This window comes from Podarcis filfolensis, assembly GCF_964270895.1.
Source record: "Podarcis filfolensis genome assembly, chromosome: 1".
Classification (NCBI taxonomy): domain Eukaryota; kingdom Metazoa; phylum Chordata; class Lepidosauria; order Squamata; family Lacertidae; genus Podarcis; species Podarcis filfolensis.
Window position 1 is genome coordinate 31169169 of NC_139604.1, and position 20094 is coordinate 31189262.

The 20094-nt window shown below is 41.1% G+C and overlaps 1 protein-coding gene across 26 annotated transcripts in view; it reads left to right on the top strand.

Moving 5' to 3' along the window:
- BAZ2B (bromodomain adjacent to zinc finger domain 2B) overlaps positions 1–20094 on the top strand; it is a 182405-nt gene that overhangs the window by 86056 nt on the left and 76255 nt on the right. For 16 of the 26 annotated variants that reach the window (XM_083578319.1, XM_083578316.1, XM_083578321.1 and 13 more), the window contains one exon: positions 16689–16850. In XM_083578319.1, coding sequence (XP_083434445.1) covers positions 16691–16850 — 160 coding nt within the window. In that variant the 5' untranslated portion in view covers positions 16689–16690. Of the gene's footprint in view, positions 1–16688; positions 16851–20094 lie in introns of those variants that run through there. The other 10 variants (XM_083578336.1, XM_083578323.1, XM_083578337.1 and 7 more) reach the window with 1 other exon arrangement.

Sequence of the window (20094 nt, forward strand, 5' to 3'; positions counted from 1 at the left end):
GGGATTCGAACCGCCGACCTCCTGATCAGCAAGCCCGAGAGGCTCAGTGGTTTAGACCACAGCATCACCCGCGTCCCAAGAACGTGAATTAGTTAGACTTAATGATTTTGAAATGCTTTGGTTGATTTAAAAATGTGCTGTTGAGTAATTGGGCATCATATTTCTTTTTTAAAATCTTAATTGTTTTTAATACACATTCTTACTAAATTTGGAGGTGCCAACTTAGAGGAAGCAAGGAATTTATTTTGTAAGGTGGTGCCTGTTAATGACATATGTATGCATCATCTAAAACCATGCAAACAAAATTATTCAGAACCTACTATTCTGTTAAAAATGTAATTTCATAGGGTTGTATGCAATGTTGTTCCGCTTCTGTGATGGATCTTCATTCTCCTTTCCCTTGTAGCCCCACCCGGTGCACCCTCAAAATCTGCTCCAGAGACCTGGGGGACCCTATGGAGCAGATTTGGGGGGGGGGTGAGATGAGAAGAAGTTGAAGTTCTGTTGCCCGAGTAGAATTTTATCTGCACCACCTGTACTCATTTAATTGATTAAGGTATGATAAATTAATTGGTTGATATTTGCCAATTGATAATGATAATAAGATTTCTTTAATTAGATGACAGCACAAATTAGAGAACGTTACATTTTATTTTAACCGAAAAAGTTAAGTTTGCAAGGATATACGTCACATGCAAGTATGGAGAAAGGGATGCAGTGTAATCACTTTTTGATGCAGTTTGTTGATGAAATTAGTGCTGAAGAGCACTAATTTTTTTGTTTTTTTGTTTTAAAGTAAATTAGTGAGAAATGCTTCTGTAGCTCTAGAGGCTTTAGGGGCATTTAAATCACAGTGGGAACGTCATGTTTTTCCACCCAAGCTGCAGCATATTTTATCCTTAGGGGGATGTAGTTTTCTCCTAGTGATGACACGGTAGAACACTGAAACAGCTCTGTAAGAAAGTTTAGCATTTATGTAGGTAAAATATTTATGAAAATAAGGTAGTTTTATCCTTACTGATTAATATAAGTGTTAGCTTAACTTGATTGAAAATAAAAAATACTTCTTCAAATGCAAAGGCAACCATAAATGAATGAACAGGACTTTTAAGAAATTCCCTAGGAAAGTCATTATTAATATCATCACCATCATCATCATCATTGGTATTATTATATATCCCACCTTTTTCCCAGGGGTGGCTTATAGGTAAAAAAATGCAGATAAAATAGAAAAAGCTAAAAACAGAAAATATAATAAGTAAGAAGTAGTTAAACACCAATAGAATTAAAACAACATATAGAAAGATCTATTAAAGATACAGATAATAACAACAATAAAAACATCACAGCACCATCCTTTCCATTAAAAACAGTCAGTTCCCAAAGGCCTGCTGGAACAAAAGGGTCTTCCCCTGCTGGCCGAAGAACAACAGTGAGTGAGCCAGTCAACTTGTCTAGGATGGGAGTTCCAGAGTCTGGGTGCAGCCACCGAGAAGGCCCTGTCCCATGTCCCCACCAAGCGTGGCTGTAAGTGTGGTGGGACTCAGCTATACAGCTGCAAATAAAACGTTTTAAATGTGTTGTAAAGTGCAATATACAAATGTGATACTAGATGGCGACAGCGAGCTATGCCAAATTCAATGTATTTTTCAAAACGTTTTTTAAAAGCATTTCCACAGCGTTTATTTAATATGTGTGTAGATTACACCAAGAAATAGGTAATAAGTGGAAAGCGAGAAACCTGTAGTATGAAGCTGAAATCAAGTTAAATTGTCCAGTTTAATTCCTTGTAACATAATGACTATTTCCAGGTTAATTTAGAATAAGTAGTTTGGGGAATTGAATTCTTAAATGGGATTAGCAATCCAATGTCGGGATTTCAAAATCCAAAGAAGGTCATTTTAATGTATTGGTAACTGCTTTCTGGCAGCAGTTTTATTCAATATCTGTCTGAGGAGGCATCTATACTCCTCTGCTAGTACACTGGTACCTTGGGTTAAGAACTTAATTCGTTCTGGAGGTCCATTCTTAACCTGAAACTGTTCTTAACCTGAAGCACCACTTTAGCTAATGGGGCCTCCTGCTGCTGCCACGCCGCCAGAGCACGATTTCTGTTCTCATTCTGAAGCAAAGTTCTTAACCCGAGGTACTATTTCTGGGTTAGCGGAGTCTGTAACCTGAAGCGTCTGTAACCTGAGGTACCACTGCACTGGAATATAAACCTACCCTTAACAGCTGTAACCATTGAAATAGCTGTGCTGTACACGAGTTTAATATCACTTTGAAGGAGTAAAACGCAAGGCCTGCAAAAGACTTAATCTTCTGGTTTTGTTACAGGCTTCAGAATCATGTTTATTGGTGGAACCCTGCACATTGTTTACTTTCCAAAAACAGGATTCTTCTTTTACTTCTTTTACATGACAAGCTAAAGTGATTTTATTGGATTGGGAGCCCAAAATACACACTGTAGTGCATAGTTAAGCTATGAAACTGTGGCCACCAACCTAGATGTCTTTGGAAGAAGATTAGATAAATTAGTGGATGAGAAGTCTGTCAATGGCTACTAGCCAAGATGGCTGTGCTCTGCTGGAAACCACAGGAGAGCAACGTGTTCTTTTGTGCTTGAATCCTGCATGTGGGTTTCCCACAGGCATCTGGTCAGCCATTGTGAGAACATGATGCTGGACTAGATAAGCCATTGGCCTGAACCATCAGGCTCCTTTTCTTATGTTCTTACGTTTCCTTCAGGAAAACCATTCACAAGGTTATGATTGCAACGAAACATCCCTGGACCTCTCCCCACAATCTCTTGCAATGCATCGTGCTTGTATACTAGCAGCTTGTGACATGGCAGATCATAAAATTAAGGGTGACCTGGTGCACATGCAGTAGACTCAGAACAACCAGCCAGGAGTGCTTAAGGATAAAACCTAGCTCGGCAGCCTGGTCTAGGCTTGCACAATTTATGACTGATCAAACAAAATGTAGCCCACTGGCCATGTAATGCGATATGCCAAGTGGTCAATAACTGCTTCTGATTTTGCAGTCCTAGGTAGACAGCAGAAATGAGAGGTTTATCGAGTTTCTTGGTAGACATGGCTCGGGGGCACCATTTGGGTTGGGCAGGGGGTCACAGGTCAAGTAGGACAAGCCATGTTCTCATCTGAGTAGTGCTGCCCTAAATATTCACATGTGCACTATGCAATATCCCATTTTGTATCCTTCAATCTGAACAGCTTCAAGGGACCTTCAGGATTATATTGATAGCCTCTGGTATAACAACAATGATATATTTATTTTTTTTAAATGGTTTGTTCTGCTAAAATGTCAAGTTTTAATGAAAGTTGTTCTATGAAGAATGAGCATTTGCAGCAACAGCTCACAGCCTTTGACATCTGCTACGAGAAAAATACTAACAAATGCCTAGTTCTTTATCAAAGGTGTACACAAAGGAAAAAGGGAATACAGATAACCTCAGCCCAGCTACAGTTACAATGCACCTTTGGCACCGAATAAGTTGACTCTCTTAACACAGGAACCAATCAAGTCAAACTTAAGTTTTGTAAAGTTCCATTGGTTTTCAAATGGACAGAGTAAATGCATGTGTAACTCCTCTGATTACATGAGTAGGTGCTAAAATATTCCACTGAAGCAAATAGGCTTTTGAAGCTGGGATTCGAAGACTGTAGAAAGCACTTCCATATGTGCACGAGAGCATGATTTTTCACATGCACCACATCCCTGTGCATCACATCATATGCTGCTCGCAGTAGAGACGGCTTTTGGAACGCAAACCTCCCACTGAAATGTCAAGTGTGTGTTTCTTTAAATAATTGAAATCACTCTTTTCTGTCCCAAACATGCTGGGGGGGGGGGGGGAGTGTCACAGTACTCTGCTTAAAGGAGCCCACTGTCCGATCCAAAGAACCTGATGGGGAGAGAGAGCCTGGGGCTGTGAAATTGCCTATTGACTCTTGGCACTTGCGCAGGTGCACAGATTCCCTGGTTGCAGTCTTCTCCGCTATGGAGAGGTGTCTTGTATTTCTATCTAAATTATAAGAATTATTTTTAAACTCACACCTATGCATCTAAAATAGCACATGCAGATTTTACGCCAATCTGTGTTCTCTTTTGTCCTCTCCTTTTTTGGCAGCGTATAAGTGGGCACCCTAGGAGGAAATCATTCTGTAGCGTTCTGGCAGCTAATGTTCAGGCCTTGCTTCTAGCTTCCTTGGTTCCCACTTCACACAAAGGAGAAGCGGGAATCAAGGTCTGATTACATATCAGAAGTATGAGTGGGAGCTGTTATTAAGGGTTGTTGAGATATGCAGGGTCCAGGCTGTGGAGAGCTTTAAAGGTTAACAGTAGCTTACTGAATTGGTCCTAGGAGTATAATCACAGCCAGTGCAGTGGTTTAGTGTAGGTTATGTATGCCTGCATCTCCTAGTATCCATACAGAGAGCTTCAGCTGCGCTTCCTACATCTTGATTGTTTACAGTTATATCCGCGTTAGTAGATGTTAAATTGTATGTCTCATAGACCCCAGTTAAATGGTAAGGACTTTGCAGCGGTAGGAAGGAACACCAAATTATTCACACAGCTAGAACAAAGTTTGTTTTCCTGTTTCCCCTCTTCCTCCTTTTTTTTAATCCTTGCATTTCTTACTAAAAAATAAATAAACAACATCAATAAAACCTGCAAGTTTAGTGGGTGGGTACACCGTTTTCCAGGACACCTGCTTGGTCCTTTCCCTGATAACATCTTGTTGCCATGAAAAAAAGTCCTGTTCAAGTGAGCCCATGGGCCTTGCTGATTCTCCCTAAACGCCTCCCTTGTTGCTGCCGATTGTTTTCATAAATCTTGGGTGATTTGGTTTAGCGGAAATGACCAGCACATGCAAGGCAGGGCATCCATTCTCATTTTAGCCCTGCCTCCAGTTGTTTCTGGGGGTGATTGCACCCTCTAGACTTGCATGGGACAGAAGGCTGCAGTAGGTGGAGGGGGAATTGGTGAAACTTGTGTAAGCAGAATCTGGACTTGAACTCCCATCATCCCTGACAGTTGTGTCCATGCTGGCAGAGGCTGATGGGAGGTGGAGCCCAGCACCCCTCTGGAAAGCCACAGATTCCTAATTGCTGTGTTAAAGCAAATCCACCATTGGTTGCAAAAAAAAATTTAATTTTAAAAAAGGTTGTTGATTGAAAGCTGCTTTGGGTATTGCTTTGTGCAACAGAAATGTTTTGATAATAAAGTAAATTAGTTCATATCAGATATTTAGAAGTTACTTTTCTTCATAAGGCATTGCCATTGTTTGTTGGCATCTGTCCTGGGAGATGGTGGAAGACTGCGCCTTCTGGGGGCAAAGTCAAACTGTTGGGAGAGTTACAGTGCCTGCTGTGGCTGTAGAGATCGATACAGGAGGGACATGTTTTATTGCAGGTGGGGCAGATGAAAGCACCTGGTTTTGCTTCTACAGGTGCACCATAGTGTTTCTTCTCTCTGTGCTCCTCCCAGTGGTCATTTCTGCTGCTCTCTTTCGTCAAAAGAGGACGTAGCTTTGTTGTACGTTGCCTCTTTGATGCAGCTCCACCTTGCTTCGATGCTCTCTCTGGAGCAGTTCAGTAGAGCTTGTTCAACAGAATCAGAGAAGTGTTCACAGAGTTCAGTTATGACGGTTCCGGCTGTGTTGATTCGAGGCCGCACTTTCAGCTAGCTTTGTGCTATGGATCCTCCTTGGCTGGAAAAGAATTGTGCTTGCCACCAGGGAGTGATCCATGTCACAGTCAGCACTGTGGTAGCTCTGTGTGGCATGAACACAGTTTGGTACCATTTGCCTGGTGACAATCAGCAGGTCCCCAGTGTGATGATCCTCCCCAACTCTGGATGTGGATAAAAACTGTTACAGTCATTCTAAGTGGTTACCTTTAAAGAGGTCTGTGCTTTATTTCAGCAGCTTCCCTGAAGAAGAGAAAATGGTCATTATCTTTGATCATATGGTTCCACTCATATTTTTTCAGAATGAGGATACTGTTATGTATTGAGCTGAATGCACACCTGTATTTTCAGCTCACCTTTCTCCACTTTAGCCTGCATGCAATTGGCGATAAAGGAACAGAGCAACCTGGGAGCATAAAGTTAGTTTGTGAAGCTGTCCTTGCCTCACCTTATGCCTCTTTCTCTGCAAGCATTACTCAGCATGACTCTGCCCATGTTGAGCCATAATCTAATTGCATCATGTGCTACCGAGAAGAACTACAGCTGGGACCATGGCATTGCAGCTTCAGGAGCAGACTAGGACTGCAGTCCTGGGAATACATTTCATTAAACACTGTGGGACTTGAGTGAACATGTCTAGCTCTGTTGACTTGCTGCTCTACCTCAAGGATCCGTAGTCAGGCTTCCCAAGTCCCTGATTTCTATCGGAAGTATTACAGTGAGGTGCTTTTCTGATCCTTGCCCACATTGATAGTAATTCAGAGTTTGACGATAACATACTGAATTTGACTTCTCAGAAGTCTCTTTCTCAATTGTTAAGTGCTAAAAGCTCGACAGCAGAACACTATATGCATGTTTACACCAGAAGTAAAGCCTACTGCATTCAGCAGGGCTTACTCCCGGGTAACAATGCAAAGGATTGAAATCCAAATCACGTTTCATATTTCCTAGAATTTTCTTTTTCACTAAGAATGGTTTATATTGTACATTGGGTTCCTTTAGAGAAGCATCTCCATAGAAAAGAATGTCTGTGTCTTCCAGGCAAGGGAGGAGTTTTATTGTAATGTATTTTACAAAGTTCTGTATTTGTGCAGTTTAGGCAAGCCTTTGAAATACCCTCTTCTACATTAACTCCTGCATGACAACACCTTTTGGATTCTCCCATGTACAGTGATGTCAAGGGGGAAAGACAAAATTAGCTGTCAGCTTAGACCTTGATTGATCCCTTTTCAGCGTTGCAAGTCCTTGAAACCTTCCTGGAGCTAGAGGATAGGTATCTGTTGGTACTACTAGAACAGGCTAAGCTATTTACCCTTTAAATGTTTCAAAACTGCATTTAATCCCTCCCCCACTCCTTCCTCATGTCCTCTGGATATACCAGATATTTATCTGAACAGACTGCAGAATCCTCAGTGAGATTTCTCACATCCCTTTTGCCTGAAGTGTTTCTGACTGCTGAAACAGAAGCCACCACAAATGTAAAAGAGAGAAAATAGTTTTACTTTTCAAAATACATTTTTCAAAGTATTACTTCTGGACTCAGAAGTAAGTGGAGCTTACTACCGGATGAACATTAAGTTTGGGCCTGCATGTGAGAAAAATGTAAATGTTCATTGAAAATTGCTGTAGACATCATCAGTGCCTCCTAGTATTGAATAAAATGCTTTTCCCCACATTTTTCACACATTCCTCAGGAAGCTGTGGTTGGGAGAGGATGTGCTCCAGGGGGATGAGAAGAAGTTCAAAAGCAGTCCAAAAGTCTGGGAAGTAGCCGGTGAGAAGTGGTGTATATGGCCAAGAACTTGAAGAAATATTTGGCTTTGGGTTCTGGTAGTATGGCCTTACATTGATATTGCACCAACAATACAAGCACATATGCCAGCAAACACTTCGAGTGCAAACACTTAAAACCACCATTCCTCGTTTTCCAGGGTAAACATTGGAGACTGGATAAGCCTCATGTTCATTCTTCTAGAAATTTTATAACAGTGTGAAAGAATTTAAAATTGTGCTGCCTTATCATGCCATCACATTTTTTTTATCAAGAAGACTCTGTCCTTTCCTCCCTTCCCCCCAATTCTGTTCCTAAAATATTGTAACTGTGGCTTATCTCTGACATGCACTGTAAGGACTCAAGACATATGGAATAATATTTTATGTTTGAAGGTACAGTAGTAAAACAACTTCCCATCATCAGTTATCACAAAAGGACTGCTGATAATCTAATTTTAACTGTGCATATACTTTCTTAGATGTATAGAAACTGAAGTGTTATCTTGACTTGGTTGATATCAAAACTTTTAGCACTTAATTATGCCAACTTTGTTTGTTTATTTATTTATTGTCAGATGGCTGTAGTTATTTTTGCCATCTTTTTCCCCCTGTTGTATATACAAGAAGACATTTTGAGAAACAATGTGGTGAAGTAGAACGCCAGAGAGAGAGAGAGAGAGAGAGAGAGATTGCAATGATATATGATCTTCCCTATGATGGTGTCTTCCAGACTACAACTCCCATTTTGCTCCAGCCAGTATGATGGGAGTTATAGTCCAAAACAGCTGGGAGAACAGCAGGTTGGAGAGGGTTGATAGATTCTCCTGTGTATAGTTTGTTAGTAGCAGGAAGGTCTACCATGCTGGGGTACAATATATATTTCAATCAAAATCTTGAGCAACAAAACAATTCTACACAATTATAAGTGGAGCTAAAATCTCCCTGCTTTTCCATGGGACTGTTTCAGAGCGAGCAATTGGAAAATTGCAGTCATTAACTTGGTATTTTTATATTTGTATTTTGGGATAGCTCAACAATAGATTAGGTTGGAATTAGGCTTTACAAAAATATCATTCCCGATTTGTTATTCTCAAGTAGCTTACTTGTTATATTTGCTAATTGGATTCAAGCTTCGGTTGCAGTGCTGTGACACTGGTGAGAGCTAAAAACATTTCAGACAACAATACATGTATTGAAGTCTGCCTACAATACAGGTTTTCTTTCATTCTTTCAATATTTTAGTTCTGTGGGGTCTGTTCTGTTACATACAATGAGTTTCCAGACCCATTGTATGTAATGGAACTAAAACATTGAAAGAACAACAAACAACAACAACAACAACAACACCTGTATTGCTGGCAGACTTCAATGTACGGCATATATATTATCATGGTCTTATGCGCAGCACCCAGTGATAATGTAACATCAGCCGTAGCCATTGGGCAGTGTTGTGTTAGCACTTTTTCTTGCTCCACTGTGTGGCACTGGTGGAAATGAGGAGGGGCAGTATGCTAAGAGTCCAGGATGCCAGCAGAAGATTATAATTCTACACCTCTTCTTCTTGACAGTTAAGTGGTTGCCTTGGCAACTGATGCAGATTTTAATGACTGTCAATACAGTGCTTTATAAATAAGCAGTTGTACTGCTTGATCATATGCATGTTTCCATTGAAGTGAGTCTCACTGCACTCAACTGGACTTGCTTCCAAGTAAGTGTGCATCAGGTTGCCGTTCACATCCAAAACTTTAAGGGTTGGCTCCAGATGTAGTTCAAGTAGATGCATCAAAATTTACAGGTTGGCAATCAGCTAAGTTTTACTCTGAGTAGAGCCAGTAGATTACTGAACATGATTAAGTTCGATCCATCATATTTTAATAAGTTTACTTGAGTATAACTTAGTTGAATACCACCCATAGTATTTAAGTTAGTCCTAAGGCTGCAAATAAAATTTTGTAAAATTTTGTAACTCTGGATTGCTTCAATCCTCTTCACTATTGGATCCTGTTGTGTTCAGAGGCTCAGGGATCACTCCCCAATTCACCATGGATCCACAAAATAATAGTGTGTGTTGCCAGTTTGCATGTGGGTTAGGAAGTGCAGCCCAGTTGGCAGAGGGAGATTTTTTCTGCCATATGAGAGCAACAGTGTCTACTGAAAAAATAGGGGGGATATAGCATCTTATCTTATCTCAGCAAACCCTGGGTACTACACAATGCTCTATGTTCCTTGCTCACATGTATGGAAAGGGTGATGAGGTTCTGGACCAGGCTTCCTCAGCCTTGGCCCTCCAGATGTTTTGAGACTACAATTCCCATCATCCCTGACCACTGGTCCTGCTAGCTAGGGATCTTGGGAGTTGCAGGCCAAAAACATCTGGAGGGCCGAGGTTGAGGAAGCCTGTTCTGGACCTTATCACCCATTATATCATGACTTTTGGGACTTCAAATGCCAACAACTGCTGTAGAATCATCTAGCAACAAATGTCAGAGCAGCATATCAGCCCTACATTTGTGAGAGTAACTATCCTCCACAATTCTTTGGCAAACTTGAAATATCTGTTTTAGTAAAACTTCATTAAACATTTTCCTGTAGATTTTATGTACTTCATTTCCCATTATGCCAATTATGAAGACACTGTGTCAAGGAATAAAATTAATTACCTGTAATTCTTGTTCTCAGAAGACAGCAGCATGAGCCCGAGAGTCAGGGTCTATTGTGCAAGGGTAGAGATGTGTTGTGACATTTAGCTCATATTTCTCCAGAGGTTTCGCCTTTCTAATCATCCTGCCTCTCCCACCCCAATTCTTCTAGTGCTGAAAAATATTCACTGTTGCATCACGATTCACAATCATGGACACGGGCATGATATAAAAGTACTGCTAATGCTTGATCCAACTTGTCTTTGTGTAACTACCTTTAGTAAAATCTTACAGAGCAGAAGGACCGGTTCCTAATTTTGGCACTGCTGAATGTGCTTGCCTGGAATATGAGCGGGGCGGGCGGGAAGAGGAGTATGAGGCAGACAAAACAAAAACCTGATGCGGCAACATATATGGTAACAAGCAATTGGAAATGGTGATAAATTAGGATTCATTATTTAAAAGGCACCTTTTAAAACTAAATTGTAAATCTTTCTCAGATACCTTTTGTGAAATGGAAAAAATATAGAGGCTGCTGGAAGACATAGCTATGATTACTCAGTCTCTACACAAACTGGAGCATAAGACAAGTCTGTGAATCTGAACCACCTTACGATATGTTTATAGCAATCTCATACCTTCAGTCACCCAAAAACGTTTCAGGAGATGTGATACCATTTGAGAGAGGTGTACTGTATGTGTATGTGTGTATGGAAAACCTTTTGAGGACCACATGTAAAGGTTACAAAGCAATTTTGGGCACATATTCATATTGATCACTTCAATTACCCTAAGCACATACAGAGGGAGAATATGCTAACTTATGTTGCAGACCATTTGCCAATGTAGATAAATGGGACCAGTTCTCTCCAGTGGCCAACATATTCCAGCCAAGAACCTGTAATACAGGGAGTAATTAGAAAATCATGCTACTTCTTCTTCCTCCTCCTCCTCCTCCTCCTCTGCTTCTTCTTCTTCTTGTTGTTGTTGTTGTTGTTGTTGTTGTTGTTGTTGTTGTTGTTGTTGTTGTTATTTATTTATGCTTCACCTATTTCCCTGATGGCACTCAAGGCGGCTTACAGATAAAAATAGGAGCCGCTAAAAACAGAATTGTTTTTCGAAACAATTAAAACAATTAAAAATTCATACATTGAGAAAATTAAAACTACATACATATATACATGATAGAAATATGGATGAAGCCAGTTCTGTGAGATGCACTTCACAATACAGAATAAGCCAACACTTTCTAGTATGCTTGACATGAGAAAGCAAAAATGGTGATGTTGGAACTTAATGCAGTCATCTTGCTCTAGAATATGCAGTTTTTAATTTGATTGGAATGCTGGTTTTATGAAATACATCATTTATTTATTGGTTTGCTTGAGTGTGCTTCAGTTAGCCTTTGAAATATTCATATGGCAGTTAGAATACTTTGGGTAGCTGTTTTGAAAGCTGCACACAGTTCATTCTTTTTAGTTCAGCTGTGGTGCCGTGTCCCTTGAAAACACTTCCCCCATCACTAAGTGAGCTGAAGAGAAACTTCCATCCATGCCAGAGCAAAGATGATGGAACTTGGAAGTAGAGGGAGAGGAAGGGAAGTCCTTATATTATGTAAAGCGTGTTTTAGCTTTAACAAGGTTATTTAATTGTATGCAGGCCTACGTGCCAGTGCCATTGGCATTGGCAGAAGAACAAAAATGTAATAAGCACTTGTTGCTTTTCATACAGAGAGCCCATCCATATATTGATACTTTTTTTTATTCTTTCTCGTGAACCTTTGGGGTTGCAGTCTAATTATTGCTGATCCTCACTAATGACTCTTTCAGGGATTATCTCTTACAATGTCAGCCATCTGCTACAGTTTAGAGTAATGAACTAACTGGGTACAATTAAGGTTTAGTCTTAAGTTAAAAACAAAATTCTGATGTCTCTCGGAACACACTTGGATAAAGCCTCAGTGTCATGTCAGTATTATAGTTACATTGATCAACATTTACTTTGACATGTTTCCTTTGATGTCTTAGTTTTGATGGCTGTTTTGGATTTTGTTTTGCAGCCGTGGATTTGATCTCAATATTTGTGATTTTAATGGGGATGGTTTTATATATTTTATTATTATTTTTCTGTTTTGGATTGTAAACTGCCTTTAGTTTCTCTGAAAATTAGCAGGGGTATTTCTTTAAAAAATAAACAACCACATTTATAATTCAACTATATAAAGAACAGGATGTTTTTTCTCTGTTGATTTCTCCCCCTCTATATATATGCTAGCCTTAACGTTTCCCAGTGTCCATCCCATTATCTCCCATTTCCCCTCTGAAAAAAAGGAAAAAGTAATTTCTGCCAAATCTGTTGCATACTTAAATATTAATACTACAGTTGCTCATAATATTCTAAACTTCTTGCATTTTTGAGACATTTTATCATGTCACAAATTATATTGGGTGAAAATATTGCAAGTGGTTTTATTGTCTAGGTTGCAGCATTATGGTTATGCTGATGTGCACTGATAGGAGTATTGGAAAGGAATAAATATCAAATGGGATAATGGGATAAATGTTTCTTTTAGTACCTAGCACATCCTTTTACCACATGCACATCCCACCATGCTTGTGGCTTTGGGTTGGGGTTTCTATATTTAATTAATATTAGTCCATGATAATGTCAATGTGTTCATTCAATAATGCTAAAGAAATTGGCCACCAAGCCAGCTAAATGTAGTCATGGCTCAGGCCCACTGAAACCAATGGGACAAATTATTCATGAGTGAAATCCTTTACATGGTTGGTTATTCAGTGGAGATTCCTTCCAAGGAAGTGGATATAGCAGGATAGCCTTAAGTCCGAGTACTTCCCGTGAGACTTATATCATGTAAACTTACTTTAACTGAAGCAGAGACATGGTCATGGACAGGTTGGACACAGAGGAATGGTGGGAGGAGCAAGCCCCAAAAGAAAAAGGCTCAGAACCAGAGCCAGGGACAACAATGAGTGGTCAGAGGGAGAAGACTGGAGGGGGGTGCTGAAGAAGTAACAGGGCTTAGTGAGCGGGGGGAGTCTGGGGAAGAGAGAAGTCCAGAATCAGAAGTAGAATCAGAGAGGATTCAAAAGGCAGAGTGGAGGCAGGGTGGTGAAGAAGCACGGGAGCCCCCCCTCCTGCTGTGACAAGCTCCCCTCGCCCCAGTCTCCCAGAACCAGGAGAGGCATGAAGAGAGCGGAAGAGAAGTTAGCTTCATGCAGGCGCAGTCTCAGATTGCCTGGGGGAAACCCTGAAGAGGAGGGGATTTAGGCAGCTGCTTCATGGGAGCAAGACCTACTGAGCCCCTTGGGCTTGCTGATCGGAAGGTTGGCGGTTTGAATCCCCGCGACGGGGTGAGCTCCTGTTGCTCTGTCCCAGCTCCTTCCAACATAGCAGTTCAAAAGTATGCCAGTGCAAGTAGATAAATAGGTACTGCTGCGGTGGGAAGGTAAACAGTGTTTCTGTGTGCTCCAGCACTTGTCAGGGTCCTCCGTGCGCCAGTAGTGGTTTAGTCATGCTGGCCACACGACCCGGAATTTTGTCTGTTGATAAACAGCAGCTCCCTCGGCCTGAAAGCGGGATGAACACTGCAACCCCATAGTCGCCTTTGACTGGACATAACCGTCCAGAGGTCCTTTACCTTTACCCTTTACCTGTGCTTATTAGGGTCGAAACTCTTGTGCAGATCCTATTTTTTGTAATAAAGAGTTAACCCCACTTACTTCATATGATTTACTGCTGGCTCGCTCCTGTCAGACATTGAGCTGAATGTAACCAGAATTCTTTTCACAGTTAAAACACTCTTATTTTTAATTTCTCTTTCCCCTAAAAAAGCAACATATTACTTGAAGTAATATTCCTTCCAGGTTATTTATGTGTATATATTTCTGTGATCTTTTGGTATTTTTCTGGTGATGGGTTTTACTCGTTGCCACCTGTGCTTCAGTTCAGTCCATCCGACAGAATCTTCAGGCATTATGATGATGAATTAAGTAAACATCTAAGAGGGGTAGTGAGCACGAATGTATTAGATCTGCCCTGCCACTGTTCTGTCATGGAGGCTTTCCATGGTTTTCCATCGTTCTAAAGCACATGTAGATCCATAAGTAAGACAATGTTAACGGTGATGGTGAGAGTTGAACAAGCACACACTCCCCCCCCCCAGTCTGTTTACTTAATCATAATGTGTGAAGTGGGCTACTGTGTATATCAAAGGTCAGTCGAATATATAATTTCATACAGAATATTTTTAGACGATTGAATAATTAGCAAGTTGCCAACATGGAACAGGAAAAGTGGCGGCACAATTTCTGAAGCATTCTTATTTTATTAAACAGAAGGGAAGTGCTAATATATTCAGCAGAATCACAGGCCTACGTTCTAAGTATTGTAAATAAATCCATCAAAGCGGCACTCCAGTGATTTCTGCAGATATGTCTTTAGTAGAAACTTTAAAATGTTGAGCACTGCTGATACTATAAATGCATGGTTTTTCTCAAACACATTTGTATAACATTAGCTTTCTCCCCTCTGCAGCGAAATAATAATTTGCATAGGAAATATGCGTTTTGAAGTATGCTCAAGTCCTTTTGTTTCTTTTTATAAATGTGGGCTTCCTCCCGCACGCATAGCAATCTTATTGCTGGTTATTGGATCACTTATCCCAGAATTAGAGAGGCATTTGAGAGCCCCTGATCTTGCAAGGGTTGTTGAGTCTTCCCTGTCCCCTGGTAGCAGATTGTAGTACAAACAATAGTGCCATGATCCATTGTAATATGTGGGGAGATCCCACATTCACCTTTGTAAACAAGTCACATGTAGAAATGAATTCTGTTTACCTGTTTGTGTCAAATGGACCCTGTCAGTGAAGTATAAACCATTTTTGAATAGAGTGTGCCATGTCCGAATAGTACCAGTATAATTGTATGAAATTTTTGCTTTTTAATCTGTCGTCACAGAAATAGGGGGCTAGTTGAGACTGATTTCTATGAGATTATGGACTCTGTTCAAACCCCCCACAAGATTTATTCAAGGTCACAGGCAGCATAGCGAAACAAGCCAATGTTCATCATCATAGAGGAAACTATAATAAAAATAAGATGTTGCAACCTGTCACCAAATACAAGAGAATTTATCCTCTTTTTCCTGATAGGCCTTATTTATAGATTTAAAATACAGTCATACCTTGGATCCTGAACGCCTTGGTACTCGGACATTTTGGCTCCCTAATACCGCAAACCTGGAAGTGAGTGTTCTGGTTTGCGAACGTTCTTTGGAACCCAAACGTCCGATGGGACTTCCAGGGCTTCCGATTGGCTGCAGGAGCTTCCTGCAGCCAATCAGAAGCCACACTTTGGTTTCCTGAAGTTGAATGGATTTCCAGAACAGATTCCGTTCAGCTTCCAAGGTATGACTGTAATGATAAGTAACCAGAGCCATACTTACAACTGGGACTTCTAGAAAACGGATAATTTCCATCATTTTCACATCTTCACAGTGTCGGTTGTAGGCTTTAAAGGGCCCTTGAGCATGTTACTCTCAGTGCCCAAACTCACCACTGTCACCCTCATTTGCTCAATTCCCTTCTCCCTCTGGGCTCAGCCTGCATTGCCACCCAGAAAGATGAGGCAAGTGGAGTCTGCTGCCCCTTCTCTCTGCTGTCACAGAGAGGCTAGGTGAATAGGCAGCAGCAGCAGCAGCAGCAGCAGCAGCAGCAGCAGCAGCAGCAGCAGCAGCAGGGCTAGGAACCTCTAGGGTTCATCAATGGAGCCCCTGCTAGAATGTGGACGTTATCAAGTGCCCAGCAGTGCCAACCTCAAGTGCCACTCTTGCATTTGCAGTAGCCTATTACATGTGCAGTGCTTTTAATTTATGAACATGTCTCTTACAGACAGGACATTTGTTCATTTGTAGACTTATTATCAGGTGAAATAGAATTTGTGTTAAGGATAGGCAGATTTGTCAGTTTCAGTTTTAGCTTGGTTTGTCTTTTTTTTTCTTCCAAAGACCACATTTTGACATCTGTTTGCGTTTTCTTTTTAAAAAAATTCCTCATGAAAATTCATTAGTATTTTAATGCAAATATGTCCTAATATGCACATTTTTAGTTGAATTTTTGTATGTTCCTTAATCTAATACATGCATTTTTATGCAAACTTTACTATAGTATATGTTTTCTTGTGCATATTACTTGGCCAGAGAACTGCACCACAAAATTCAGGGAAGTGTGATTTTGAAGGATGGCTGTGTTTTTGTTCTCATATGCTTTCAGAATGTGTGAATTACCTCAATTTGCCTTTAAACATTAAGTGGGTTTAGTTTTCTCCCATCCCTATTCTGTGTAACAAGTTTTTATACTTCATAAACTGCTCAGGAGATTATTTCAGTATCAAGTGGTATGTAAATTAAATATCCAGAATTGGCCTCAGCAGTCACACTGTTAAGACTGTGTTCATGGAAGACAATCTTACTCAGCTACGAGCGATCGCCAAAGGAGAAAAGAAGAAGAAATTAAATAATAATGTGTCCTTTTTATTATAGATATGGAGTCTGGAGAGCGATTAACATCAACAGCAGCATCAGCTTCCTCTACCACAGCGACGTCGTCTCCAGCATCTTCATCCTCTTCTGTTGTTTCAGCAGTTTCCAAAGGTAGCCTTTCCTCTGGAGCTGCCTCACTTAGCTCCACAATCAACACCTGTGGTGAATATGCCTTACCAATTCCTTTTTTACAATGTGGTTTGCTTGGGTCAATGTTGTCCTAAAAGATTATTTCAGGACTTTTGCATGCAGGGCTGTCTTAAGCATATCTGGCGCCGTGGTGCAAAGCTCCCTCCGGCTCCCCCCCCCCACTTCCCAGAGTTTTTTAGGGAGGACGGTGCTGGTGGTGGGGCTGGAGGAGGCAGGCAACAGCTGGAGGGCAGCTCCTCTGGCGGGGAAGAGGCAGAGGCTGGACACGGCACCTCCCAGCTCAGCTGGCTACTTCGTGCCGCTGTGGCCATGGCAGACGGACGCTCCGGGTGCGGCGCTGCTTCGGAGCAGCATGGCAGAGGCGGGTGAGGGCGGCGAGCTGATGCTGGGAGGCGCCGCGTCCAGCCTCCCCCTCTTCCCTGGCACCCTCCAGAACTTGGCGCCCCGCACCACTAGCCTCTATGGGCAAGACGCCCCTGTTTGCGTGTTTGGAAACTGAGTAAATGCTAAAAGAACAATAGAACTTTTGCTTGATGAGAAGAGCTTATGAAAAAAGAGGGGAAGTGCTGTATATTTGCCCCATGGAGTAACAGGAAACTGATATGGTTGCCTGTCTAATGCTGTACACGCAAAGACTACACCTGGATGTAGAGCCCTTGTGGTGCAATGGATGGATGGCAGAGGGAGGGCTGGCAGGGATGTGACCAACTGGTCAACCACATGCCCCTTTTCCACACTGTTCTTAATTACTCGGATTGAACTCCTGAATTGGGCTGCATTGCGCCTGTGATGGGTGAATTTGAATTTTGTGTTTAATTGCTGATAAATTGCATAACACAGTGGGCAAGACCAGTGTTACATAGAATGTTCTCAGATGTATGGTTAGGTCTTTGAACAAGAGCAAAACATTAGCACAGCAGTGCTTCATTGCTGTGATCCCACAGCAACACTTATGCAATTGCTGTTCACTCTGCATGGTTCAATAACATCTAGTAAATGCTAAATTTACTAGATACTCCAATATGAACACAATTGCATCCTTACCTTTCTTTTAAACTCCCAGTCTCATTGTTCACGTGACCTCTGAGACGCACATGATAATTTGTTAGTTTACCAATTTCAGTGTGTGCAAAGTACAGGAGAAAAACATCTACTTAGATAATTCACCATTTATCTTTTACAGTATTAGCAGTTATTGTTTTCTGTGATATAAAGTCACAAACACCTTCATCTCGGCTTGCAATTAGAGAGGCTCAGGTTTCCTCCAGTTCAATATAATTATTTTCTTTGCAGTAATCAATAGTCTATTAAGCAAGCTTGTAATAAACTTCAGTAATTCTGCCACACAAATCCCAAGGCAGAGACTGAGCCCAGGCTGGAACCCAGGGTGTTGTGCCAGAGAGATTGTATTACAGATAATATGTTATGTGTGGGTACTTTGAAATCAGCTATAACTGTATAGTGAGATTTTGGAAAAAATACTTTTTCAAATGGGTGTAATTTGAGCACAGTAATTATGTTACACATATATTTTCTGTTGTATTTTTAAACCATTACCTTTTTGAATCAGGAGCCAGTTACTCAAGAGTAGTCTTTTGAGTATTCCCATACAGTTCAGTTCAGTGGCACGTCCCTGAGGGCTGTATCAAAGTTTATGCTATAAGTAATTACTGGGGATATGCTTGTAAGACCCTCCTACAAATGGAACAAAGGGTTAAGAAATGTATTTTGACATAAACCTCCATACAGTGCAGTCCATTTCATCAAATAGGTGTTATCCTGAATTACAGGTTGGCATATACACAACCTCTAAATGTGTAAACATAATGACATCTAAAATGGACACCTGAGTTCAGATCCCTGTACTAAAAAGAAAAGGAGGGAGAGATTCATCATGCGTGAAGGAGGGAAAGAGGAGGAGAAGGTTCACATAGTGCCAAACCATAGTTTGGCATTACGTTTGAACAAGTCCCTATGTGGAAATATGGTTACATGGTTCAGAGCATTAGTTATACAGTGGTACCTCGGGTTACAAACACCTCGGGTTACAAACACTTTGGGTTACAGACTCCACTAACCCGGAAGTATTACCTTGGGTTAAGAACTTTACCTCAGGATGAGAACAGAAATCGCGTGGCAGCGGTGCAGGGGCAGCGGGAGGCCCCATTAGCTAAGGTTAAGAACAATTTCAGGTTAAGAACGGATCTCCAGAACTAATTAAGTTTGTAAACAGAGGTACCACTGTACAATGAAATCTGTTGGTTGGATGAACTTTCAGACCTTACATCAAGGTTCTGAGCGTATTTAGTTGGAACTGCTTGGGTGTTTGGTACCTGCGGCTACAGAGTGTATGAATGGGCTTCCTTGGATGCATCCAGCTAGCCCTGTCCTCCAAGTTCCAATGCATGTGATGGCAAGTCTCCCTTGACTGATGCACAATCAGCTATCAGTCTGCATGCCTTTGTGATTGGCCAGTGTTCGTGTCCTCATGGAAGGAGCCCTCCACATATACATCTGTACTGGCTGGGGCATAGCACATTGTCATGTGAAAGGGCTAGAAGGTCATTTCTTGGAAGACCCTTCATGCATTGGATAGCTACCCGCAGGAGCAGAATGCATGAACTTTAACTTAAGATGACTTTGAATGAAAGCGACTTACTACCTAGTACACAACTATGTTTACAGTCGTGTTGTAAACTCAAATCCAATAATCAGCCAAATTCAATCACTTATATTAAGACTATTGCTCTCATAGAACTTGCTCCCACAGGAGGCAGTGACTACCAACTTGGATGGCTTTAATAGAGGATTAAGCAAATTCACGGAGGACCAGGCTATCAGCTTTGGCTAGGCACAATGGCTATGTTCTACCTCCACTGTCAAAGGCATTACACTCCAAATACCAGTTGCTGGGAATCGTAGATGAGTGCAGAGTATTCGTGTCCTGCTTGTAAGCTTCCCATAGGCATCTTGTTGGCTACTGAGAATTGGATGCTGGACTAGATGGGCCTGATTCATCCAACTCTTCCTATGTTCTCATCTAGACCCCAGCTCTGAATTTGTACATGTTATTTCATGGCTGATGTTTTGAAAAGTGAGGTGCACATATTTCCTTCAACGTATGCTTGGACTTAATATAATACATATACCTAGACTTTCTACAACCAGAGCACACATTTTACTTTTCACTGTATTAGTACATGCATTTTGATGTAAGTCTTTTTCATGCTTACCCCTCTTTTTTATTTATAGCTTT